Source organism: Clytia hemisphaerica, unplaced genomic scaffold (assembly GCF_902728285.1).
Source record: "Clytia hemisphaerica strain Z4C2 unplaced genomic scaffold, Clytia hemisphaerica genome assembly, whole genome shotgun sequence".
Taxonomy (NCBI): Eukaryota; Metazoa; Cnidaria; class Hydrozoa; order Leptothecata; family Clytiidae; genus Clytia; species Clytia hemisphaerica.
Window position 1 is genome coordinate 1,084,122 of NW_027103262.1, and position 27,800 is coordinate 1,111,921.

General features: G+C 37.3%; 1 protein-coding gene across 1 annotated transcript; it reads right to left on the minus strand.

Moving 5' to 3' along the window:
• Window positions 1–410: 410 nt before the first annotated feature.
• On the minus strand, window positions 411–27,435 carry LOC136800245 (mitochondrial-processing peptidase subunit beta-like). The gene is made up of 15 exons (XM_067056870.1): window positions 27,325–27,435; window positions 20,330–20,371; window positions 19,933–20,022; window positions 18,414–18,500; window positions 18,225–18,263; window positions 18,007–18,097; window positions 17,520–17,611; window positions 16,344–16,450; window positions 15,880–16,069; window positions 15,408–15,712; window positions 7,918–8,003; window positions 7,643–7,673; window positions 7,149–7,206; window positions 4,806–4,881; window positions 411–618 (listed from the first exon to the last, which is right to left on the minus strand). Exons 1-15 carry the CDS (start codon window positions 27,388–27,390, stop codon window positions 554–556), a joined length of 1,425 nt encoding a protein of 474 aa, XP_066912971.1. The 5' UTR covers window positions 27,391–27,435; the 3' UTR covers window positions 411–553.
• Window positions 27,436–27,800: the final 365 nt, after the last annotated feature.

Consider the following 27,800-nt stretch of genomic DNA (forward strand, 5'->3'; position numbering starts at 1 on the left):
CATAAATTACAGACCAAAAATTAATTTGACAAAAAATGAAATAAATTAGTGAAAATGCAAAGTAGATATTGAATTGACATAAATTAATGAATAAAATACTGACCAAACATATAAATTTCACAAAACTAAAGAAAAATACCAAAAGTGGTAGAAAAGTGTGTAAATTGCAGACCAAACTGAAAAATGTAAACAAACATGACAAATACAAATGAAGACACAGAAAATGACACTGTGAAAAATGGTGGGAGTGTTGTTTGGGACTCTGAGATTTTGAGAACTTAAGGTTGCCTGCCTTAACAATAGGGTTTGGGGTAATCGTGAATCATGGGGTAATGTACACTAGGCATAAACCCTTTTTTTACATCACTTCGGAGATGAGATTATACATAGAAAAAAAGACCTCAAATATATTTAAAATATTAGTGTGTATTTTTCTTTATCCAATTATTTTCAAAAAATGTTTTTCTCGTAAAATTCAACATAATACTACATAAAGTACAATTTCCTTATTTCATGGTCTTGCAAAGTCATTTGTTACGATGGCGACGTTGATTTACAAGCGGAGCCAGTACATTCCACCACGGACACGATTGTAGTCGGGAAGTTGTTCAACGGGTCCTGAAGAAATAGTTAAGAAAGTTATGGTTATAAAACAAAATATAAATTTCTAGCAAAAATTGTATGAAGTGTATATATGAAGAGCAAGAATCTGTCAGTGGGTGCCAGCAGCCTATTAAAATCCAACCCCCATTTCAAGGATCTTTCTCCACAGTTTTTTTAGACGATGTTATCGTCCGTTACAGTGATAGTAAAGGCGGGAAAAAATGGCGGTATGGCGTTATGGCGGTATACGGAGAAAAATCGGCGGGAGAGTTTCGAAGAAACGTCTTATAGTCTAAGACTGGCAACTCTACCGACTGTTAACTCTTTTCGGCAAAAAAACCGTTTGCAAATTTTCTTCGGCTTTGGGCTTTTTTCTTAGATAGTGATTCGTCTTAAACTATAACATGGTCTACAGTTTTTTATGTCCAGAAAATTGTGAAAAAAATATAACGGATTTTATTGTTAAGGAATACAGTAAAAAATAATTTAAAGCGATTATTAAAGCGTATGCTCAATCTTGGCTCAGACTACTCCTTTGTTTAAGAAAAAGTAATGCATAAGGTACACTATAAATTCTTCTCAACTCTATGTTGTCAGTTAATGTTTTCGAGTAATCAACAATGCAAACAGTGTGTGTAGTCAAATCGTCACTGGTACCGTACAGTTAACTTTCGCCAGTTCTAACTCGTAATTCACTCGATTAACAGAGAGATTCGAATTCAAGAGAATATTTTCTGAGGGTTTTACCCTTGACGGGAAACTGAGAATTAGTTTGAATTATAGGAATGTTTTGAATAATATTTAGCGTCAGTCCAATGTATGTTTAAAGAGACTTTTTCTCTTCACATTTATATTATCTAAAATCACAGGAATGATCATAAATTTAGCCTACATTCATTCATGCTCAATACAGTGGCGGTCATACGAGGATCCAGGCTGTACTTCGCTGATATCAAAGGTAAAGCTTATGAACAATTTTATTTAAAAAATTACATCATCGTAGACACGAATAGCTCTCATCCCAATGAAGATTATGTTTTTTTTAATTTCTAACCACGTAACGGTCAAATGGGTCTGTAAAATTGACGAAAATGTTAAAAATATCATTCGTATTCAGTTAAAAGAGGCGTAATGGAAGTCTGCAAATTACACGAATCAGAATTATGATGGTCTTTGAGACAAATCAATATATTATTTATTCTAGTATTCGATGTGTGCAACAATCCCGAAATAATTGATGACTGAACACTTCTTGTGTTATGATAACGGGGATATATTGGAAATTTAAAGGTTTTGTTTTTAAATAAGAGTGATATCGTTTGCTTACTCATCAAGCTTAATTCACAAGCTTTTTCACATTGAATTGACACGAATGTGGAGCAAGATTGGTAAGAAAGAGGAAAAGAAAAACAACTTTTTGTTTATATCAGCATAATATAACAATAGGCAGACACTGTCCTGATATGAAATATGTGTCTGATATGAAACGGGAACATTTATGTAAAAATAAAACCTTTAAGACGCTTTAGTAATCAATAAACAATACTGCACAAGTGACAGAAATCCCGAGAAAAGATGACGAACCCATTTTAACTCATAATAACGGGAAATAACGTTCAGAAACTTCCCAAATGTTTGAGTAATGCGACGATAGACAATTTACACAAGGCAATGAAATCAGACTCTCTTGATATGATATGATAAAATAAATAAACAATAAGAATATATTAAGAAATGAATTTGACGTGACTCAAACTCAATTAATTAATTAATTAAGCCCATGTAGGTTTCTCACAGAGCAACGCGTAACTCGTTGTAAAAGTTTCGAATTGAACTTCCTCAAAAGAAGGTTTATTTTGAACGCATGCCTTATCTTAAAGTTAACACGAAGTTCGACACACGGCAAGTCCTTTCAAAATATAACAAGTGATACTTTTATGGACCTACCTGGTTATGCATTTAACACATATATAATTTAATTGATATCTACGTGAGCATGACCGTTAAACAATCATTCAGAACACAAATAGTGACGATCTATTAAAATTAGTCGTTTGCGATTTTTAAGGAGTTCCGGATTCAAAGGATGATTTTTTTGGAAATCAAACAATGCTAAGTTTTGGGCATCATCATAAAGAACATTTTTCTGTAAAGAAACAATTAAATAAGTTGAAAAAATGTGACGGAAATGTGAAAAAAACGACGATTTCCGGCACATTTCCGGTTCTACAGACCGGAAAAAAAATTTTTCGACAAACGGTTTTCGACACCTTTTCGGCAGTACTAATGTGCATCTATGTGCAAAAAATCGCAAAAAACTAATGAGAAAATCTCGAGAAAATCTCAAAAAACCGCTTTTTTCGGGACATTTCCGGTTCTAGCGGCCGGAAAAATTTCTTTTTCGAAAATTGGGCTCTGTCACATTTTGGGCATTGCCATTTTACATCATTGTGCAAAAAATCATGAAAATCTGTCGAGTTTAAGTTGAAAAAATGAAGGAAAACCGTTTTACGCCGGTTTTCGGCTGTTCCGGCGATTTTTAAGGAGTTCCGGATTCAAAGGATGATTTTTCTGTAAAGAAACAATTAAATAAGTTGAAAAAATGTGACGGAAATGTGAATCCGTCACATTCGAGGGTTTATAGTAATGCACCTTTGTGCAAAAAATCAGAAAAATTGAATGAGCCAATCTCAAGAAAAGTTGGTAACTAACGTACTAACGAACGAACTAACTAACGAACACGGGTTAATTTATAGGACCTCCACCCCACCGGGGTAGGTCCAAAAAACGCCCGTGGAGGTGGGGTGGTACAGGCTAATCATTACCGGGAATGCCAAGTTTTACCTCAACACATAAAGAAGAACTTCGAGAAGATTAACAAAATTCGAAAGTTGAATACTGTGTAATGCAACTTTGGCAACTCAATAATTTAAGTTATAGATTTTCTACATTAAAGGTACTTACAGTTGACGCTCTCTAGTTCGATCTTCATGGGGAATCGGATTTTCATCGAATAAAGGGAACATATCGAATAATAGAGTGTCGTTTAAGAGAGTCTCTTGTTGACAGTGACTTTCAATATTATCGAATAACGGAGCGCATCGAACATTAAAATATCGAATTATAGAGCGTCAACTGTAATAGTTTTCACAACGTTAAAGGAACTTTTTTCTTGACAATTGACGTAAAAACATGACCGTGCCAGAAATTCCTCAAGGTCACGAAAGGTCATACAATGATGCGTGACATGAGTCATTCGAAAAACACACTGTGCTTAAAGCAGAGATCAATGCAAACACGTATTTCTTTCAGAGAAAAGGAAAAGATCTACAGGGACGTGCAGGGACGTGGGCTCTTTTCAGTCACAAATGAACTAAAAGTGTGCGTGATTTCAAAATATAACATGGTTAAATTGACTGGTGAACATGTCCAGATGGGGTCAGGGGTTACCCCTTTTAAATTTATCCCTGCTTTTTGACTCTCCCCTATTCGCAAAATATACCTACCTCCTTAAGAAAACCGGTATGGGGAGGGGGTGGCGAACAAGGTTAATTACTAGTAAACTATTACTCAAAGACTGCGTATTTAGTAAAGCATTAATCATCCTTCAAAAATGACGTCATTCGACTAATGAGGCAGTTCGTTGTTTTGATTAATATGTTCGTTGTCATGGCATTCATTGCACGCTGCCATGTCATTCATAGAAAGAGACAAGCGATGATGATGACAAATTGTCATCGTAAGGCCTTGCATAGAAATGGTTGTTTTTGCTCAAAGGGACCATGTGCCGAACATAAATTTAAGACTTAAGGGTGTATTCACACTGTTCTTTTCTATTCTAGACTTTCATCATTCTATCAACAAAACATTTTTATGATTTAGACACGTTCAGGCCATTAGTTTGAAACTTTCAGTGTGAATACACCCTTTTAAGAGAGAAGCTGAATTCTACCCATTTTAAAGAGGAAGCAAAAGTTGTAAAACTCGATTTATAAAAAATTGCTAGAATCGAATCGAAACGAAAGGAATATCATTTCATTAAATTGATCGATCCTCCTGAATATTTTCAACATAAAATTCAAACACAGAAGCGTTTTCATTTTATTTGAATGAAATTTAAAACATATATTTAGACGTTTCGGTGTCTTCCGATCACCATCATCAGTAAAAATCGAAAGGGAAAGAATATAATTTCGACTTACCGACACCGGCAACAGCTGGGCATTTATCGTAGATGTATTTGTTGCACACCTCTTTTACTGCTTTAGCGTCGATCATCTGAAATATTCGGATTCAATGTACAATGAAAAAGTTACTAAAGGGTCAAGCTAAATGATATCGTAAAAAACATACCTATTGGAACAGATTTCGCTCTTTTTTGCCACTTTTCGGGAAAGCAAAGTTCTAAGAAAATCTTTCCATGACAAAATGAGGAATATTGAAATTAACTAGGAAAATGAACTAAATAAGCCTGACCAAAACAAGGCCAGAAATCTTAATGTAAAATAATAGCTAGACTACTTGGGGAATCAGGTGGGAAAATACGCCAATCATACGTGAAGAACCAAATTTACATTGATTTGTTTTGCTCAATTCTGAGAGTGGGATACGTAGTCATACCCTAGTTTTTGTACCCCAGAAATTAGTAGAGAGTTTCCAAAAATCACATCAAGAACGGCGACGGCGACGTGAGAATGGTCTTCCCCGTCGCCGTTGCCGTCAGCAGTCTTTTACACTCTGATCTCGCTTTCTTTTTTCACACACCGTTAAGTATAATTCACTTCTCACAATAACAAAACATCTATTCTGTAACGATAGCTTTGTAGCAGTGAAATGTTATCGGATAGAATAGCATCTATCTTGGGCTACTTCGTCATCTATTCAAATTTCTTTTGTTAAAAGTGATTATTGGTCGTAAAGACAGTTTCTCAAAAACATGAGCGTGGATAGAAATCTCTCTATAAGGCTATGTTTGCACGGTATTTTTTCACTTTCACTTTCGATCTGAAATTTTAGGATCTGAAATTTAGTGATCTACATGAAAGGAATAACTAATTTAGGTGAAACCTTGACACAAAATTATCTCTACTTAGAAATGCGTTTTCAAATAGTTTTCAACACTGGTGAATCTTTGTAAGGAGCTGATTTCAACTATATAACTCTTATTTGTTTTTAGGGGACCGCAGTGTCCCCAATTTTCATTTGAAAATAGTCGAATTATGTGCATATTTTTCTAAAATTCAAAAGAATTCAACCAACCATGAGAAAATATGCAATTAAAAAAAGAAGAAAATACATTATCATTTAACACGTGCAATAGCATTCCCATTGCAACTAAGGGACCTCACACAGACACGCTTCATTTTAAGGAAAAAAACTTGTATTTATTCTATTTGATAGTAATTATATGTTTGTAGCTTGCAATGGAATTCAATATGTAATAATATATAGTCGAACGTGCGCAACACACTGGGCTCAACTTTAGTGGCTTCAAATTATTCATAGGCCCAGTTGTAGACCACCAGATATTCACCCAAAGAACAAGTGTGCCAAATTTCAGCCAAATCCAACAATTTTTGAAGTCTCCAGGCTGCCCCAAAGCTTTAGCCTCGTTTTGGCGAAAAACTCGTCCCAAGGCCCCAAAAATCAAAATTTTTAAAAAGTGAAAAAAACACCCACAGATATTCACCCAAGGAACAAGTGTGCGAAATTTCAGGCAAATCCGACCATTTTTGAAGTCTACAGGCTGCCCCAAAGTTTTAGCCTCGTTTTGGCGAAAAACTCGTCCCCAGTCCCCAAAAATCAAAATTTTCAAAAAATGGAAAAAACCCCAGATATTCACCCAAGGAACAAGTGTGCAAAATTTCAGCCAAATCGGACCATTTTTGAATTCTCCAGGCTGCCGTAAAGTTTTGGGACATACACACACACTCGATTTCGAAACGACGAAAAATCTGCTTTTCAAAATACTCTTACAGTGCAGTTCAATATGGCTGAAAAGGTACCTTTTCAGTGCATTTTCTCTTGATTTACCCAACCCTTATAATGCACTATATTTCTCAGCTGTAAATCTGTGTGAAAAAAGAAGCTTGGGAAATTTTCTGTTTTAAAGAAAAACTGAGAAAACTATTCTTGTCAGCTGTAATTGTTTCAAAATTCAACCCTTGCAGTGCAATCTCACAGAAACACACCCTTACAGTGCATTTTGAGATGCTGAAAAACCCCACCCTTAAGCGCGGCACATGACGTAGGCCAGATCATATGAGTGCCCCCCGGGTTGCCATTTCGTCTTTTTTGTTGTCATTTTTGTCTGCTTTGTGGTCACGTTTTTGCACAACGTCAAAACACAAGAGATGAAGTCCCGCGCGGAAAATAGAACGTTTCAAGGGGTTTCCTCGGAGGTTCACGCATGCGCTTAAGTATAAAAAAAAAGATGCAAGTTACCGTCGTCGTTCTCGTTGTGATTTCGGAAACTCTCTAGTAATTGTGAGGTTACGCGGGTACATAAAAAAATTCTTACGAATAAGAAATCGAGATCAACTCACATCAATTCGTTTGTTTAATTCTGGGAGTGGGATACGGCGACCATACGTCAACATTTGTCTGTAAAAGAATTCAACATCTCTTCATTAGTCTGTAATATGTTCAGACGAGATGGAGTTTTTATAAGATACTTTAATAATTGGTCATTTGAAGTAATAAAGATAGCGCGTTCTTTAGAAAAAGTAACAAAATTGTTTTATTACTGGTTACCAACCAACCAAATCAAATAAGAGCTTGTAAAAGCTCCATCTCGTTCCAATATGTTCCTTTAAGGGGCTGGCATAATTTTTAATGTTATTCTCAAAGTGATGAATTATCGGTACACCATGTTCGCACGTAACGGTTCTGTTTCACTCCGATACTAAAAGAAGCCATTCTACTGGTTAGAAGTGACGTAAAGCTTAAATGTAACCAATAGAATGGCTTCATTTCATTTCGAAGCGAAACGGAAAAGTAGCGTGTGAACGTGATCTAAAGGTAGAAAATAAAGGAATACCTTCCGATATCTTCACAGATTGGCGTAGTTCCTGTAAATAAAAATTATCAATATTAAAAGAAAACCCAATCGAGATTAAAAAATTTCAAGATTTTTTTATTTTCAGGGGGGGGGGGGGGGTTACACAACCGGGCAGTCTAAAATTTCTGGGGGGGACTGAGCCAGGAGGAACCTATGGTTTTTATCTTGGTGTTTATAATTGCTTCAAAATTATGTAATGGGAGCCTTAATAATGACTTCAAAGCAGCGCATCAAAACCCAATGAAATCACATACCGTCGAATTGAAGAAGAATGTTCGTTTTTAAAATATTTTTCGCTCTTTGTACTTCGTTTTCGGTGACACTAGTGCAAAGTCTCATCCTGAACAAGTAAAATGAAACAAAATATCAAAGGGTCAGATTTGGATTTTTCGGATCAAGTTTCATTAGAATTCCTTACTCAATGTTGGTATAAAGTTTGCATGCAAGTAGATTTATATTGTTCTTAAAAGAACGATTGTAACGATCTTGTTCTATATTTTTAGACTAGACCTATAATAAAGAGACTTAATATATATGATATGATACTGGCTTGTGTCGCTTTTACACTGGCAACGAAGAGACTATTGAAACAAGATACATATGGTGATACACACAAGACCACTAGCTGAAACTGGACGCAGACACAACACACTGACAGACTTGATCCAGAAGAAAGACTTGGACGTCTTACCAAAAGCTCAGTCATACCAGGTTTGCCCTGGACCTTCGAGGTAAGACTATTCCTTACTTTATTACCATACTCTATTTGACTGATCAATCACTGAATCAAGACGCTGCCAACATAGCACGGGAGACGACTTCACATACACGTGATCAAGGAAAAGAAGAAAGACACGTCATAGTCTTACTGAAACTTTCATCACACCAGGTGTGCCCTGGTCGTTGTAGGTAAGACCTTTCCTTTTCCTGTCTAATACGAACAACGCAGTTCAAGATGAATTTCAGTCCTGAACAATTCCAGACACTTATGGCAGCTATCACTGGCGGTCAGCTACAGCAAGCAGCTCCTGCTGCGGCAGCTGCAGCACCACCAAAGAATGATCCATCCGCACTTGGGCCGATACGACAATGCGGCCTAGGCACTGACAAAATGCAGAAGCTCATTCTATTTAACGAATGGCTTGATGATGCAGAAAACAGGATGGACTACATTGGTGTAACAGAAGACAAAGAAAAGATCATCCTCCTGAAAACTTGGGGAGGACCAGAGATGGTTGAGTTGATTCGTGCAGAGAGATCACACCTCAACACAGGAGCCCGAGCAAACGAAGAAGGTGCACAAGCAAATGGGGAAGGTGCAGAAGCAAATGCAGAAGCTGCACCCACCTACATGCAGACTATTGAACGGCTATGTTACTATCTGAGACGTATGGTCAATCGAACAATGGCCATGCACCAGCTTCTGGGGACCAAACAAGGAACACGAACGTGGGGTGACTTCCTTCTAGATCTTGAAAAGAAGGCCAAGTCCCTGAACTTTGACAAGAAACCGTACACCACAGAGGAAGCTATAAAGGATGCTGCCATATTCGGCATGAATGATGTCAGCCTGAGAGAGAAGGCGCTTGCGGAGGATCCAAACCTTGAGAAACTTTCCAGATGGGGCCAAGCACGAGAAGCAGGCCGAGACGACGCCCACAGCCTGGACAAGACAACACATATCAAACGTGTTCGACACGAAATGAATCAAGATAATATGACACAAGATGAGATAGACGAGATGATTGAAACCCTGAAAGTAATGGATGCTAATCAAAAATTAACCCCTGTTTTGTGACATTTTTACAGTCAGCCACAACTTTGCTCATAGAGTGAAACCATTTTGTGGCTTACATTTGGAAAAGCATCTGTTGTTAAGCTGAATAGTTCAGCTTTCCGTTGCAAAAAGAATGAAATTTTGTGACTGACTCAAAATTGATCTATAGCTGTCTAAAGTGTGAGTAAATTCTGTGGCTGACATGCCGAGTGGCTTACCCTACCTGCAATCTTTGAGAAGCTATTTCTCAGCAATGGAATTAGATATGACATTAGTTCCTTCTGCAAGTTCTCAGAAAAGGTGTGATTTTTTTATTTCAATATTTTCTTTCACTTTGATTAGGAAAACCATCAATTTATGGCTGAATAAAATAAAAAAGTACATTTTGGTGGCTTACGGACTCGATAAGAAGCTTTATTAAAATGGATATAAATGCATTATAGATCTTTGACAAAGATTTTATTAAGATTTTCCAAGTAATGGATAGCCGAATGTTTATTTATTTATTGACACATTACATTTTGTATTAAATCGTGGCTTACTGCCCTTCTGTGAGTAAAAGATGTGGCTTACAGCGGGGGAGATAATCAGAAATTATACAGGCTCGAAGTCCATTGACTATCAAGTCTTAAACTATTTTTTTGATTATTTATCAAATATAAAGAGAATAGCCTTATGTTTTGTAATTATAAATGCACATTATTGTGGCTTACAGATCCAAAAACATGACTGTAAAGCATTTATCAAACAATGTGATTCAAATCGATTTCAGTGGTGGTTTATGAAGCTAGAACAGTACCTAGTGTAACTTAATTTTGTCTGTCAGCCACAAAAATTGCTCATCTAATCATGAAAAGACTACTATTGATGGTTTCCTTTCAAATTTGATATAAAATACCAACCCTGCATTCTCAATGGATCAATTATCTGTATTGTCATGTTAACGGTATTATCTTGCATTTACCTCCAAGTAAGCCACATTTTGTGCTCAAATTACGACTTCACAACATTTTGAAAGTATTCTGGTGATTTTAAATTGGATTTTAGATCATTTTGAGTAGCTACAAATGTTTAAGAAGCGTATGGAGCAGGTTAAACGCTTAATTTCTGACAAAAATATCCCTTTAATGTAAGCCACAAAATAGAACGTTTAACAGTGGAATATCATGTACATTTAATGCTTTTCGTAAAATTCAATCCTTCTACCATCGAGAGCTGAAGGTTTCTTTTTTGTATCATCTCTAGTTTTGATGTGGCTTACATTCTAAAAAAATCGACATTTTTTGATTTGCAGCCACAATTTTGGCTCAATTAACAAAATTTTTTTTTTCAATCATATCCTCGTCTTGAGTTCTATAAGCCTCTGAGATTTGAAGGCTAGATTCAAAATACCTTGGGAGTTATTTCAAAAAGTTGTTTTTGGCCATTTTTTCCAATGTCACACTATTTTTGATTAGCATCAATGAAGCTCAAAAAGGCAGGAAAGTATAGCAACAGACACAAAGGATCTTGTAACCGATGCAACTCCAGCCATCAGTCAGGGAGATGCCCAGCAAATGGCAAAGAATGCTTCACATGTGGTGGGAAGAACCATTTTGCCAGAACTCCAATCTGTCCTGGAAAGAAGACGGTCAAAAGAATCAACGCAGATTACTTTACAACATTGAAGCGAAATGACTCGAACCAAGAACCTACTACACTCACTGCCATAAAGAAGGTGACTAAGCCAGCAGACAAATGGGTCGATGTCAAGATAGGCGGCACAAACACACCCTCTTCGCAGACACAGGTAGCCAGCACACCATCATCACACCTGAACACTACAGCAACGCCATGGGACCCCTGGAAGAGCCGGACATCATACTCAGGGCATGGGGATCTTCAAACAATCTCAACATCACCGGAATGGTTCACACTGTGATCGAGAACGCCAAAGGAAGCAAGATCAATAGCAAAGTATATGTTGTGGACGGTTTTCAGCCAGAACCGCTACTCGGAGACAACGACGCAGAACACCTAGGATTCATCACCTTCAACAAGGAAGGAAAGAGCCCCCGAACACAAGACACAAGTGCAATCAAGAGGATTCCCCAACTCATCAGAGATAACCTTGGGATACAAGTCGAAACACGTCCTGACAGCAACGAAGCAGACCCAACAGAGATCGAAAAGATACTGAAACTTGTCGACGGATACCGAGGTCTAGTCTTCGACGACAACAAAATTGGATGCATCAGAACGAAGCCCATCCACCTCGACTATGAAAGAGAATTCGAGCCAAAGCAACCACCATTTCGCAACGTTCCAATCCACTATCAAGGCGAAGTCAGTAAACTCCTTGAATTTCTGAGAACACAGGGAGTGATAACGGATGTGGACCCACGAGAAAGCTATGACTGCGTGATGAACGTGGTGATAACAGATAAAAGCAATGGTCAAATCAGGATGAACATAGACAACACACCACGCAATGCGGGGATGAAGCGCACTCGATTCCACGTCCAAACACCACAGGAGATCCGCCACGACCTGAAGGAAGCGAAGATTTTCAGTGAAATGGACATGGGCTGGGGTTACCATCAACTTCAGCTAGACAAAGAATCCAAAGACAAGAGCATCTTTCAAACACACGAGGGCCTTCACAGAATGGAGAGGCTGTATTTCGGACCCACAGCCTCAAGCGGCGTCTTCTACAACGAGATACGGAAAGCATTTGCTGGCCTCCAAGGCGTCACTACATTGCATGCCAACATCCTAGTCTACGGAAGAGACTATAAGGAACATTACAGAAACCTCGCAGCATTCCTGGATCGTTGTAAAGAGAATGGCACAATCCTCAAACCGTCCAAATCGACGTTCGGACAGACAAGAATCAAATGGTTTGGTCGGACGTTCCATTCCAATGGCGTGACAGCGGACCCAAAGAAGATTCAAAACATCAAAGACGGTGGCAGACCTGAAAACACAGAGGATGTTCGCTCTTTGTTGATGGCTTGCCAGTACAATGCGAAGTTCACATTCGACAACAAACTACACACAACATATGAAGACACTACCGCACCGCTTCGCAAATTGTTGAAAAAGGGGGAGAAATTCCGCTGGCAGGAAGAAGAGGAAACTGCATACCAGACGCTGATGCAAATCCTGGACGATCCAGCGACTCTACAAGCGTACGATCCCAATGAAAAGACTCATGTGGTGTCGGACTCATCAGAGGTAGGAATCCAAGCAAGCATCTACCAGGAGAGGGGAGAAGGTATGTGGGTTCCGATAGACCACAACAGCAGAGCTCTAACCGATGTTGAACAACGATACAGCCCAATTGAAAGAGAAAGTCTTGGTCTCTGTTTCGCAATGGAGCAATTTCGCTACTACGTTGTCGGAAGTCAATTCACAGCATGGACAGACCATGAACCTCTCATTCCAATCTACAACAATCGACAGAAACCAGCATCCCGCAAAATCAGCAACCACAGAGACCGGGTTCAAGATCTCCAATTCAATCTCCGCTACCTGAAGGGGAAAGAAATGCCATGCGACTATGGCAGCAGACACCCGAACCCGATATCCCACCTCACAGAAATGGAACAAGACGATCTAGGCTTCGATATTGGAACAACCATTCTAGTACGGAAAATCAACCTCAACAACACAACACCGGCGATTGACATCGACACCATCAGACAGGCTGCTCAAAGTGATCCACACTACCAACAACTCATAGAAGACATCTCAAAAGGCAGATCAGAGCCGCCATCTGGATCAGAAGTCAACAACAGAATTTACAAAGAACTATCGGTCGAAAACGGCGTCATCATGAGAGGGAGTCAAATCTATGTCCCAGACACGCCCATGCAACCAGGACAACGCAACCTCCGATTGAATCTCATTGACATAGCACACGAAGGACACCCAGGAGAAACCATGATGAAACGATACATGCGGTCAAGATTGTGGTTCCCATTGATGGACAAGGCAATACAAGACGCGGTGCAAAGATGCCTGGCATGCCAAGCCTCAACAGAGACGAAGCATCGCGACCCCAACACACCTTCCACACCTCCGGAGGAACCTTGGCAGAAACTTTCAGCCGACCACTGGGGACCAACAGCAGACGGCATATACCTACTGGTGGTGATAGACGAACTGTCAAGATATCCAGAAGTAGCAGTGGTAAAAGGGACAGGATCAGAACACAACATCCAGGCGTTTGATGACATATTCACAAGACACGGTTATTGCAAACGGTTGAAAACGGACAACGGCCCACCTTTCAATGGAAAAGAGCACCACCAACTCCAAGAATATTTCAAGTGGGCAGGTATTCGTCACGAACCAACGCTCAGCGCGGATGATCCGGAAGCAAATGGCCTTGCGGAAGCCTTCATGAAAATTTGCAAGAAAGTCTGGCACACAGCCATCGTCGAAAAGAATGATCCCAAAGCAGAGCTGAACAAGACTCTACAGATGTACCGCGCCACACCACACCCAACAACTGGAAAGGCACCGGCAGAGCTCCTGTTTGGCAGAAAATTCCACTCACGTCTACCACAGCAAGATGAAACAGCCAGCAGAAAAGACATCGCCGAAGCAAGAGAAAAGGAGATCGCGCAGAAGATAAAACAATCCCACTACAAAGACAACAAGCCATATGTCAAGCATCACAACATCCAGCTTGGGGACACTGTTCTCCTGAAACAAAAGAACACCAAATCCAAACCACCCTTCGACCCATCGCCATATGAAGTCATCTCAATCAATGGACACCAAATCACAGCATCACGACCAGATCGAACCATCACAAGAGACGCGCAGAAATGGAAAATCTACAAGAAACCTGATAATCAACGACAACAACAACAACACGCCGATGAGGACAACAGAAACACGCAGATGCAATGGGACTTCGAGGAACCAACTCCACCACAACAAGTGCTCCTCCAACGAGATGGTGAAGTCGCCAACCCTGCCCCACAACACGAGGACGTTCACCCAATTAGACACGATTTTGCTCGTAGGTCAACGAGACCACGGAGAGCCCCAGTACGATTTGCTGAGGAGGACTAGTCGCCATGACGGCCATACATATTTTATTTTCTTACAGTTACACAGACTAACCGCATATCGGTTTCACAGCAGTTTTTTTTTAAGAGATATTTCATTTGACCCATGTACAAGTAGTGTGCATGTGTAACGATCTTGTTCTATATTTTTAGACTAGACCTATAATAAAGAGACTTAATATATATGATATGATACTGGCTTGTGTCGCTTTTACAACGATAAACCCATAACTTTACACCGCCACAAGCAGGGGGGTCGGTACTAAAATCTTATGAGTACTATAAGGGTTTTTGAGAATTTTTTCCATACCACCACCCAATTTTAGAGAAGTGTATTTTAGTACCCATGTACTAAAATTTAGGGACATTTTGACACAGAGACAACCCAATTTTTGGTCTTCTCAGGACCAATGTTGACCTTTTTTTCTCAAAAATTTTCCAAAAATTGGTACCTTTAAATAAGGCTGCATTATAAATTAAGCAAAAAATAAAAAAGACATTTGACTGTATGCAAAAATAATGAAAATCACTAATTATAGTACAAATGTACTAAAACACTTTCTACAAAAAGGATTTTTAGAGTTTTTTGGGTATACCACCACGTCAATAACTTTCATGACCACCACGTCACTAACTTTCATGATGTCCGAGATTTTAGTACTGACCCCCCCTGCCACAAAAGCCCATTTTAATGACACTTGACCCGTGCATTGCCCCTATAACAGTCGACACTTTCTTGGACTATAACAAATATTATCCTTGTCCCATGAATAAAGAAAAATTGGGGAAGTCGAATTTCCTACGATTTTCGTTTCAAATTAAGGTAATTTTGAAGAGTTACTTGTCAGAAATAGTTCCATATCCTGCCATATCAAGCATTCATAAAAGCTTATGATTAACTTACCATTCTCGTTGCGTGACGTAGACCATATCATCGATGGTCATTCGATCACAAACCATGTATGCTCCCCACAAACCAGTATCAGTATAACACGTATTAAAAGCCATATAATTGTGAGCCAAATTGTGTTTTTGGACATCGTTGGCCAACTGTCCAGCCATGCTGCGGGCTCCACCCAAGGAGCGGTCCCAGCTGCCGAAGATCATGTTTGCGACCATCAAGGTAAAATAGTCAGGACTTGTCCATCCGCAACCTTCAACGGCCATTGCAATGTGTGCTAGTGGCATATCGTCATCACGAACTCGAACCTTGATAATCAAAATGAAGAAAAATGAATTATTTCGAAATGGAGACATGGAGGATTTTGAAAAAGGCGTCATGGTTAATCACCTATCGCAAAACTATGAAACACTTTCGTTCAAGGGCGAGGAGGGGTGCCAAATCCAGACGAGTAGATAGAGATCAGTGATCCTACCTCTGATCCAGTGAATCGACAAGGTCTCAATTTCTCTTCTTCAGAGACGGTTGTTTTGAGTCCTTTGAAATTTTCCTCAGCCAGCTTAGTCAACTGATCGTGATCAACTCCACCAGCGGCAGCTAGGACGATTCGTGGTGCACTGTAGTGAGTGCTAATATAATTTTGAAGGTCTGCTTTCGTGATAGTTCTATAAATAAGAATAAAATCTGATAGGTTTGTTTCAAACTCACAAAATATCATTTCTATGTAGAAAACACTGGACAAACTAGTTTTTTTAAATATTGAGCTCAATCACATTTTAGGCATTTAACCATTTTGTATCTTTGAGGTAAAAATAAGCAAATTGTAAAAAATCCTGAAAAAAGCTGTAAATAGACAAATAGACATAATTCAATAGCCAGACAAATCAGAAAAATCAGAAAATCAGAAAAACAGAAAAATCACGAAAAAAGTTGACTAACTTGACATTTTTGGAGGGTCCAAGGATGGTCATTCCAAGAGGTGTTCCTTGATAAGCCACAGAATGTAAATGATCGAAGACAACCTCTTCTAATTGTGTGTCTACTTCCTGTAACATAGCAAAGGGTAATGAAAACGTCAATACTGAGACAAAAATGGTTGCGACAGCTTTTGAAAGAATTGGAACTTACTAGCAATCTTGTTGCAGTCATGGAGGTAATAAAAATATAGATAGAGAGTTAATGCCTTTTGTTCTATTCTTATTTATCATCGGAAGCAAAAAGCTGTTTGGTTGCTTTGGGATTAAGATGATTAATTTTGGGTATACTCGTGGGAATATTTAAGATGAATGAAAAGACATTATATTTTTAACAAGTATATTGAAATATAATAGCCTTGTCAAGAAAAATTGAAAAAAACTTCACATAATAAGCACAATACTCCAAACTTCTAGGGGAAGCTGCCCATAAAGCCATCGCTAGATTTAAAAAAGAATTACGTGTTACGATTAGGAACCTTGTATCGATCATTTTGTCAAAGTATGAAAACCCCTGCCCACTTAGACGTGAAGATTTTAAGATAAGAAACTTTCAATGATAATGTGATGCAACTCTCAATGTTAACAAAATGCCAGCCCAAAAATGTATCCTTATGAAATTAATATACTCTTTTAGTTTTACATCAGTTGAAACTATTTCGAGTCGCATTTTAACAAGGATTTTCGGCAAAATTAAGTTTTTCAAAATCAACCAAACAGTCTCTTTCTGTTCTTATAAAGTTATAAATTGATGTTTTTTGCTTCCAATGATGGTACATCAAAGAAAAGCCGCTTTGAATAGATTTATAAAAGATTTCAACGACCATTTAGATCATTACTGAGACGTTTTCTCTCCATCTATATCTTTATTACCTCCATGTTGCAGTCAAACACCAAGTGAAAGGTTGGAATTTGTGAATTTAATTTTTATTCAAACGCTTTATACTATTACCTCAAAATATTGACTAATGTCAAAAAGAAATATAGAAAAAATGGCAGAGAAAGTTTTCTTCTAGAAGTACTACTACTTTTCCTTGAGCCCAAGGGCTAAATAACTTTTAGTAAGAAAACTGTTTTGCCGCAATCTTTTATAAATGTTTTCTTTTTCTATTTCGATTAATGTATTTGTATGTTATCTTACTTGCATTTCTCTGAGAATAACACCTCGTTCACGTTCAATTGCTCCTTCATCCAAAATTGGATTTTGAATGATATCGGAAAGAATATTGACAGCTGAAAAATAAGCATTTGACAATTACAATACAGATTTTATCATGAACTGGGCACTAAAGCCTTAATGAGATATTAAAGGGCAATACAGTCTTGTTGTGAAAGGACTATTAGATTGGAGTTTTTCAAAGAAATCTTATACCAAAGGCAGTAAATTTTTGATTTCTTTTTAAAATTTATCCCATTGACTTGAAATCTTACAAATGCAAGCTAAATGTGAATTGGCATCTTTCGTGGAAATTTCGTCGTCATTGATAAAGTCATCACTACCTGATGACCTCATCATTCTTTGAAAGTGCTAAAAACAGGACCACTTCTAACTTATTCTATTTCTCAATTTTGTGAGACATCCCAAAATAATGTAAAACTGTCTGAAATTTTGAAAAGTCTCTCCATACCTCTTGGTAAGTCTTTTTTGAAGCATTTTGCGTAGAAAACAGTCTGTTCCCTCGATGTGTAGGCATTGAGATGTGCTCCCATATTTTCTACCTATGATGAAAATAGTATAATTGAAGTGCTTTTTTAAATCAAGTTAGACAATTAAAAAGAGCAGCTATAAAGAAGCTAAAAAACTGCCTTGACTTTGTTAACAAATGTTAATAACAGCAAACTATACCTCTAATTCGAGTTGGAGTTGTGATCGATTTGAAGTTCCCTAGAAAAAGAAAAGAATAATAAGTTAAAATTGTTAAATTTTTTCAAAAGTCTATAAGAGGTAATGCAGTAGTTCTGTGATAAAAAAATTGCTGCTACAGCTAAAAAATAGTAAGTTAAAAGATCATTATATTTCTCATGCATTTGTTACCTTGAATGCCATGTGTTCAAGGAAGTGAGCAACACCATTGTTTTGTGGATTTTCAAATCGACTTCCAGCATCGATCCATAAACCAACCTAAAAGCAATTTTAAAGTTTCAGGTAGTGGCATGAAAAATGCTTTTTTCTTAATTGGTCTACCTCAAATTTGATGTCAGCATTATGGTTGGTGGGCGGACAACTCTGTTTTATTTAAAACTTGGACAAAGATAAGTTACTTTAAGAATTTCAGATTTTCATAAAGTAGCTTCAAAAGCAGTTTGCAGAGAAGGTTAAAGCCTGCTGTTCAGTAGGCTATTTTTAGCTATCGCAAAATAATCATCTATAAATAACACTGACTACAGCGTTATTTTATTTCAAGATAGGCAGTGAAAAAGTTTTCACTCAAGATTATTTTATCCAAGGTTTCGCAATGGTTTTTAACAATAGAACCACCTGCATTTCTTTTATTTCAATGTTTGCATAAATCTAATAACACATGATCGAAGAAAAAATGAGAGAAAATCATTTTGCGCTAAAAAAAAGATCTTCATCGCATGAGAGCATTTTTGACTCTATGCTGTGTGCTCTAGTGTAGCGTGATTGTATTGTATCCTATTTATAGTGGACATGTAAAATCTAAAAATAACATTGAGATAACATTTCGGCTTAAGAGAATCTTGATACAAAGTAAATCAGAAAGATGTACATGGACCATGGAGGTAATAAGAAATAGATGGAAAATTAACTCCTTTTATTTCATTGTACCTAATCATCGGAAGCAAACGACTCCTTGGTTGCAATGGGAAAAAGTGATTAATTTTGTGTGCACTCATGGGAATATTTAAGTTCATAAAAAACTGAATAAAAAGATGTTGGATTTTATTTCAACAGCTCTATTGTCAGTGGTCAAAGCAGAGATTCTCCTGTTAGACGGAAATGTGGTTTAACAACACTCCAACCTTGGCCAGATTCTTCAAACTCGGCTGGTTTTTATACATAACTTGAGACGAAATTCGCTTTTTTAGACTTCTATGAAACGGAAATCCGTCTGAGACGGAAGAACTTTGAACACTGTATTGTGAGATAATAGCCTTGTTGATCAAAATGAGAAAAAGCTTGCCGGAACAAGCACAAAATCCTATATTTTAACGGGTCCCCTCTCATAAAATCATCGATAGATTAAAAAAAAAAGATTACAATTAGGTAACCTTTAATTAATCATCCATCAGAATTTGAAAGCCCCCCCTCCCTTTTAGACGTAAAGATTTCTAATGAAGAAATTTTCAAGGAAAATGTGCTTAAACTCTCAAAATTAGCAAAGTGTTTGCCCAAAAAAACATCGATATGAAATCATAGAACTATTGTAACCTTACTTCGAGAACATTTTTGTATTGTGTTTGAAAGAGAACTTTTTGCATAATATGTTTGTTTCAATCAGGATAACATCCTCACTTCTGTTCTTATAAATTTACATTTCGGATTTTTTTGCTTCCAATGATAGTAAATCAAAGAAAAGGATTATACTCACAGTACAGGTTTCTCCACCATTGTCTTCTGTTGCAACTCGAAGACCTGATGGCAGAGCTGACACTACTGTTTCTGGAACATTGTATAAGGACTAGAAAAAAGAGAGATGTACATGTATCACGTTCAAACAAGACGCACAGCTTGAGGGCTAAATCAAGTGGGACTAATTTCTGGTCGGAGAGGGAGAAATACCTAAAGCTATTTTAGAAATAATTTAAGAAAAGATTCCTGCAATATAACTTGAATTTTTCAAAGTAGGTTATTGGCAAAAGACTGAGGATGGCCATCTTGAAAATTTAAAATTTATAAAAAGAATAAGAGTTGATATTCCTAGATATCCCTACAATTGGCTCTTTCCCTGGTAAGTTGCATATAATCTAGCTATAATAAATACAAACCTCTTCATAAGATGAAAGGGTAGATGCTGAGCGTCTTGCCAACTATAAAAAGATAAAAAAGTGTATAGATCAAAGGCTGAGAATAAAGGTTAGGTTGCAAAATTCATATCAGGCCAATTTTGTAGTCTTAACTTGCCAGATTTAACAAAGCAGGGTCAATAGAAAATGTTAACCACAGTTTTCTCTCTCCATGCTGCTGGAGAAGGGGGAACACATCTACCAACCAGTATCGTGGTGGGTCGACTAAAATTTGGGCAAACTGTAGAGACAATTTGAGAAGATTTAGATTTTAGAGCCCTCTACAAAAAGTATATATCTCCTTAAAAATTAGGCGAGCAAAACGAGCACGAAAACTTTGGGGTATTTTCCTCTCTTTTTTTGCCGAAATCTGACTTAATCTAAGGTATAAAAGAACAAAGGGGCGCCAAAATTAGTAATCAGTGGCGTCTTTTTGCGCCTTTTTGTATTTCGGTGCCCCAAAAAATTTGGCCTCTGGGGGGGGGGGGTACTGCCCCCTTCCCCCTGCCACCACGCTACTGCTACCTACCCTAACTGTCAGCTTTTTAGGAAATTTGAAGTGAATTCACAAGCAACATTTATCCCAAAAACAGCTATGTGGTAGTGAGGGCCAGCAAGAAATTGACCTCTCAAATAAGCTAAATTTGTTCTTTTATGATTTCAGGCTGTAGTTTCTAGACAACAAAAATTTTTTAGGACCCAAAAGTTAATTTTTTTAAAATATCAAATATTTTGTTTCATATTCATTCTATCACAAAGAAAAAGGCAACTCTGCTGAAGTCCGTTTAAGAAAGATCAAGGCTGTCAAAAAAATCTTAAACAATGAACTTTACTAACTTCTAAAAACAACTTTGCCATCAACCTTTCTACCCTTAAATACTTATAGTTGGGTCGTTCAGCATAATTTACGGGAAAACAATATGATCTAGCTGAAACTTTCTCCAGACCTTCTCTATAGGATGGTTATACCTCAGGAAAAATTCCCCTAAAATCCCACTGGTGGAACATCCCTTTTTTGGGACATTTCTTTTTTTCCCAGGCAAAACCCTAAGGGCGAAATTTTTTGAACATTTCAAACTCATTTTCAGATATTTTCAAGTATACCATTCGAAAGCTCTCGAAAAACTATATAGAAGACTTTTAAACGGGTATAGCCGATTTCATTACCTAACTCAAGATAATTCACGCAGAAGATGCTATTTATGGTCAATTTTGACCAAAGTGTGGCGAAAAGTGGAACTTGCGCATGAAATATCTCGAGTTAGGTAGGGAAATCTGCTATAACCGTTTAAAAGTCTTCTATATAGTTTTTCGAGAGCTTTCGAATGGTATACATGATATTGCCTGGAAATAAGTTTGAAATGTTCAAAAAATCTCGCCCTTAGGATTTTGCCTGGGGAAAATAGAAATGTCCCAAAAAAGGGATGTTCCACCAGTGGGATTTTAGGGGAATTTTTCCTGAGGTATAACCATCCTATAGAGAAGGTCTGGAGAAAGTTTCAGCTAGATCTTATTTTTTTCCTACAAACAGCCTGTATTTTTGTAACACGACCACACTATTAGAGATAAGTCAAAAAGTACAAAATATTCCCAAACCTTTCCTTCTCTTTGGATAATTTGAACTTTGGGCTCATTTAAATGCATTTAAGAGGAAACAGGTTGATAGCAAAATTGTTTTTTTGGGGTTGCTAAAGGTTGCTTCACCTTTGAAGATTTGAAAGTTTAGAAGCACATTTCGACAGAATTGATCCATAAATGGTAGATCAGAAGGTTAAGATTTTGATGACAGTTTGTACTATCCCGATGAAACTCTCCGAAACTAAAATTTCATTGTCTTAGAGGGCTCATTTTCTGTTCAATCTTGAGCAAAAATTGTTTTTTTGAGGATTTTAGAGTTAAGATAGACTTTGAGCTAGCCCTTATCTTTAAAAGAAAGGAAGACGTTCTAACTTCTGATAAATTCTTGCACTATCTTTAGGATGCTTTCCCAAAATAAAGAATCAGTTATCAAATTATCAAAAATTTCAGCCAAACATTTTTTAAAGTCAATCTTACAAAATTTTAGGAGATCAGGGGAGTTAAAAGCCGCCTTTGAGCGAAATTTCGGCCTCTGTAGGCTATCAAAGAGTACCATATTTAATTTTCCTAGAAACCTTTCTGAAATGTGTGGGGGGGGGGGGTAACAAAAATTTTCTGGGATAGCCTAATAGGATGAACTCAGCTCTAGTCAAAAAATTGAACAAAATTTGTCATTTGTTGACAACTTTTTTCACCTAGTTTCATGGTTTTGATATGAAAGATTCATCATAGCCCTTGTATTACAACAAATTCAGTGACCTAGACCCCTTTAAAGTTTGCAAATGGGCCAAAATATCCCAAATTTTAGTCATTTTTTGAGTATTGTTAAGACAATTTTTAAATCAAGATTAAAAACTCATGGTAGGAGGTCACATAGGTTTTTCTTTTGATCCTGAGAGAACAGGCAATTATCTTTCAGGAACAGAAGAGTTGGAGGCCAGACAATGTTGGGATTTCTAGGAAAATTAGGCTAAAGTTGGTACTTTTTATACCTAATTGAATCTTCAGGACTCTAGGGGCCAGTAGGGCTGGAATTTTTTATTGCAATCACTTCAAATGGATAGACCAGGGACAGAACTATCGGAAATTATTCTAATTTTGAGCAGGAACTAACTCCCCTTTGGACAGGTCAGATGGCTCTAAAATACCCCTTAAATCAAATTTGTAGTGTTTTTGTGACGTCTAACTCCAGCTACCATTTTGAAAATTGTATAGTTTATATACCGGCCATAGTTTCAGAATCGCCAAAAACTAATTCCTCATTTGGAATTGAGAAAGCATGGTCCTATATCAAAAAACTTTTTATTTAGTGCAATGCCCAAAAATGTCAAATACTTCAAATTGGCATAAATCCGCAATTATGGATTTTCAGACCAAAATATTTAGGGATTTTACTCAGTTCATTGTACTCAAAAACATATCCAAAAATGAAAAAAATCTAAGTTTAGAGCCATCAGCCATCTTTATTTTTGCTACGGCTCGTTTACATTTAAAAAACAACAGAGATAATTTCCAAAATTTTTCACCTGGAATTTTTTATCTCCATAATATAAAGCGACAGAAAAAGCCAGCCAGCTGCAAAAATTTGTGGGTTGCGCGGGTCGTCAAACAAAGAGAACCCAAGACATAAACATTGGGCTGTTTGTAATAGGCCATTTCACATTCGAAATGGATCATGGGTAATCAGGACTGGATTGCGCCTAGATAATGGTTTCCCGTTGGTTAGATGCAGAAATTTTCAAATTGGGCCAATAGTAAGTCCTGATAACCCATTACGCTGTGAGCCTGTGAAATGGCTATTTTCAAAACAGCCGCAGTAATCAAAAACAAACATGGCGTAAGTAACATTTGGCATGGAATGAACTTCTCTAAAATTGATTTTTCTGGTGAAAATTTCTTTGCCACGAAAGAACGTCAACAAATTATACCCCTACCCCCCTAAATGTCCATTTGAAGTTTTCCATGGCAAGTTTGAGTTTGGAAGGGGAGCCTAAATATAAAAAAATGATAAAATTTCAATTATCATTACTGTATCCCCTTTATTTTCATTTCTGAAACTAAATAATAACCAGGAGGTTTTTCTACTTAGTATATATATAACATTAGTGAATGTTTGACTGAAACGATATACTGAAACGATATAAAGAATATATACAATGAAGGTGATATATCTCTAGAAACTTCTACAAAAGTTGTATTTTTACTACTCTATTTACATACTGAATTTGAAAGATCTTCTATGGGGCATTTTTTGCAAACTTCAAAAAACTGATTTTTGTCGACCACTTTCGAGGAGCTTTCGAGGCACAAACCCAAATATACGTTTACCGTAAATTTTAACGACCCACGGCATGGCCCGAACATGTTCGGGCCTGTTCTGACCATGCTCGGGCCACAAAAAAGTATTACTGAATCGGCCCGAACATTTTGTTCGGACTATGTTCGGGCCATGTATTTGAGGAGTAGAATTTAATTTTATTTACCTTTCCTGGTTTATCATCATCCATTGTTAAATATTTTCATTAGACAAATTCAAAGTTCCAAATACCAGTTTGATTCACAAAGTTGTATAACAGTAGAAAAAACGATCCAGAAAAATTCTGCTTCAAATAGGAGAAGACCACAAGAAAAGGGAACGGGATAAAGAATAAAAAGAAGACCATATTATGTAAGATTCAAATCATTCTTTTTAATAATTTGACCTAACTTAATTGGAAAATAGATGATTAACTTTTATATTTGAACAATATATATTTGAATAAAGATGAAGATTTTTAAATTTGTTTGCTAAAATAAAGTAGGGTGCGCACTCGTCGGGATTTTTTGCTTGGAACAAGTTGAAAATCAAAATTAGAACATTCATTCCATTATAACTTATCCTTAACAACTCCAAACTTGTTCATTCTTTTTTCTAAATACTCAGAATTTATCAGAGAAAACAAAGAAAAAAACCCCATCCCATTACCTACCTTCAATAAAAAGATGTACCATTTATTAGACATCAAGGTGAAAAAATGGCAACTCGGAATTTGTGGCACCAACGTCTACCTTGACCACCATTTTTCAAATGGCTATCGCTATTGAGCTGGATTAGTTATAGACTCGCGGTTTTTTTTATAAAACGCGGGAAAGATAGTACTTTAGTTTGTCACGTGGTAGCCTTTTTGATAATCTACGGGCCGTCTTTAAATCGAGAAAAAAGAAGAAATTTCGATTTTTCGGCACTTTCCCGAAATTTTTATCAGGACTACCATATATCGTTGGAAAGCTAAGGGTTTCAGCTTTTCATTGGTACAATTTGTTTTTAGCTATCATTTCCAGCTCATTAGCGATAGGCTAAAGTTTAATAACAGTCATCGGGCCGATTTTCAGACCGCGCCAGCAAAACTTCTCACGCTCCGCCACGCGGAAGGCTAGAATTCACCCGCCATCTTTATTGTTTTTCGGTGCTGTCCAAAGGTCATTTCTTGGTTGCGCGTGGTAGGGAGACGATTCCTTGAAAAGGTGTTTTTTTTGTGGTTTGAAACCAGACGTCCGCGCTCGATAGGATCGATCATCGGAACGGCTCGATGACGGATTGATATGTGATCGATGGATTACTTAACGATCCGGATAGGAGATCGATAGAGGATCAATACTCAAGATTTTTTTAAGCTTATGATTAGATATCGATTATTTATCGAACTATCATCGATCTTTTATCGATCTTATCGACCCTATCGACTCATACTCGATTTACGATCGATAACAAATCGATTAACGATCGATGACGGATCGTTTAACAATCGATGACGAATCGATTAACGATCGATGACGAATCGGTATACTCTATTGAAATACTAGCTTGATAATGGATTAACGAAGGATCGATACTCAAGACTTTTTAATGGCTGAATCTTCCATCGATCTCCTATCCGGATCGTTAAGTAATCAATCGATCACATATCGATTCGTCATCGAGCCGTTCCGATGATCGATCCTATCAGTTACATCAATATGCCTTCTTACCTGCCTTTAAAAATATAAATAAAAGTAATCACGGAAAAGGACGCGAAAAAAAAAGACATAAGTGTGAGAACAGAGTAATCAAACACGTTAGAAAAAGTACCATTAGAAGTCATAAAAAATCAACCTGAATAAATGCAATCGAAATTCCAGAGAACTTCATAATTCCCCAAACAATTACATTACTATGTCAAACTCCCATCACATAAATTTTACAATTACGTCAGAGTAGACTACGCTCGCCACCGAAGAGGTTTATTTGGAAAGGGTAATTACATTTTATTGTTCGCCTCTTTTTTAAAGATTTGCCGGGTTGGAAAAGTATGAATTTCTTTGTACATATTTTACCTACCCCAAATATTTAGGAGGCTGAGTTTTAAACGAATGGTCAAGTTGAAACGAACGATAAATGTATCAAGGTCTGTTTTATTTACCCCCTGGTGACTTAACAAAAGAGACTTAACTCGATGTTACAATCCAATTATTGAAAGTTTGTCTCGGCCTTTTTATAATGAGCGAGACATACGTTCTCTGATTACGCAATTTTCATATTGACATTTTCGAGGCATTTTGATGTAACTGCCTATCGAGCGCGGACGTCTGGTTTGAAAATGGAATGACTTTGGAACTACTTAACCAATTTTAACAAATGACCCCTCATTTTTCTCACAAAGGTAAGGACTTTCAAATAAAATTAGTTTGGTTTTCAAAGTTTGAGCGGAAAATTTTGGCCTGACCACCCTATAAGGAATTTAAAATATAAATATTGGGTCCTGAAATTACACGCGCGATTGTAGCAAGTTTTTGAAAAATCTGGCCCGAACATGGTCCGAAACTGCGCGGGCCATGCACAGGCCATTTTTAAAAAGTATTACTCAATAGGCCCAAACATGTTCGGCTCATCATGCCGTGGGTCGTAAATTTTGTACCGTGAGATCGGGTAACTTGCATCGGTGGAGGCTTACATGCACAGCCCTCAAATGAATGACCTGGCTGGTCATTAAAATATAAAGTTAAATCAAAAGAAAAATGGTAGAGTAGAGCTGCAAACAGAGCTGCGTAGTTCATTTGTTTTGAAATTTTGCTGCTTTGATTGGTCAGTCATTTGATGGCTATGCAAGTTTCCCTCCACTGTTGTAAGTTACTCGACTTCATGTATGAAGAGTTAGGGGCATACTGCGAGACAAGAGCAACTAATGCGAGCAAATGCAATTGATTTGATTGCGTTTTGATTGTGTTCAATTGATTTGGCGTTCGATTGACACTGTCTGGAAAATGTTTATAGCAAGAGAATAGTATTACTTTTTAGTAGAGTTATTTTTTTGATACAAAAAGAAACCCTTATTGATTCGATTCCTTCTTACGATTATCAAAAAGAAAACAAATTTAGTTACCTTTTGCCTCATTAAGTTAGCTAATCCAGCTTTTCGAGCAACACGAGCAGCCAGTTTCGACGCCATCTTGTCCGTGTTGATACTGATCACACGACTTCTAATCACAAATATGGATATTCAAGCTTTTACAAGTTAGTTCACTCGACCACGGCCGTCTTGTAGCCTGCGTAAACACTATCTCAAAATTTTCAATAATGGTCTTTTGGCAGTAGCTTCATAAATTGGGAAAGACCTTAGATAGACTATGAGTAGCCTATGCCTTTCGTTTTTCTTTTTTATTTCAGGCTAAGGAATTGGGCTGAAAAGCGCGGGAAGTCTCACATGCTCAAATTTTAAAAATTTTCCAGCCATCTTTCCGTTTTAGTTTTAGGCATTATATTAGTTAGATCCAGGTCCAGGAACAAACCAAGACCAAATGGACCAAATCAACCATCACAGAGGATAGCAGTTATAGGCAAGGTATTTACTTAAAAAAA

Coding starts and splice junctions, on each gene's coding strand:
- LOC136800245 (XM_067056870.1), bottom strand. CDS start 27,390: ATGGCGTCGAAACTGGCTGCTCGTGTTGCTCGAAAAGCTGGATTAGCT. Junction 20,023..20,329: donor CCCTTTCATCTTATGAAGAG/GTTTGTATTTAT, acceptor TCTTTTTTCTAG/TCCTTATACAATGTTCCAGA. Junction 7,674..7,917: donor CATTCTTCTTCAATTCGACG/GTATGTGATTTC, acceptor TTTTATTTACAG/GAACTACGCCAATCTGTGAA.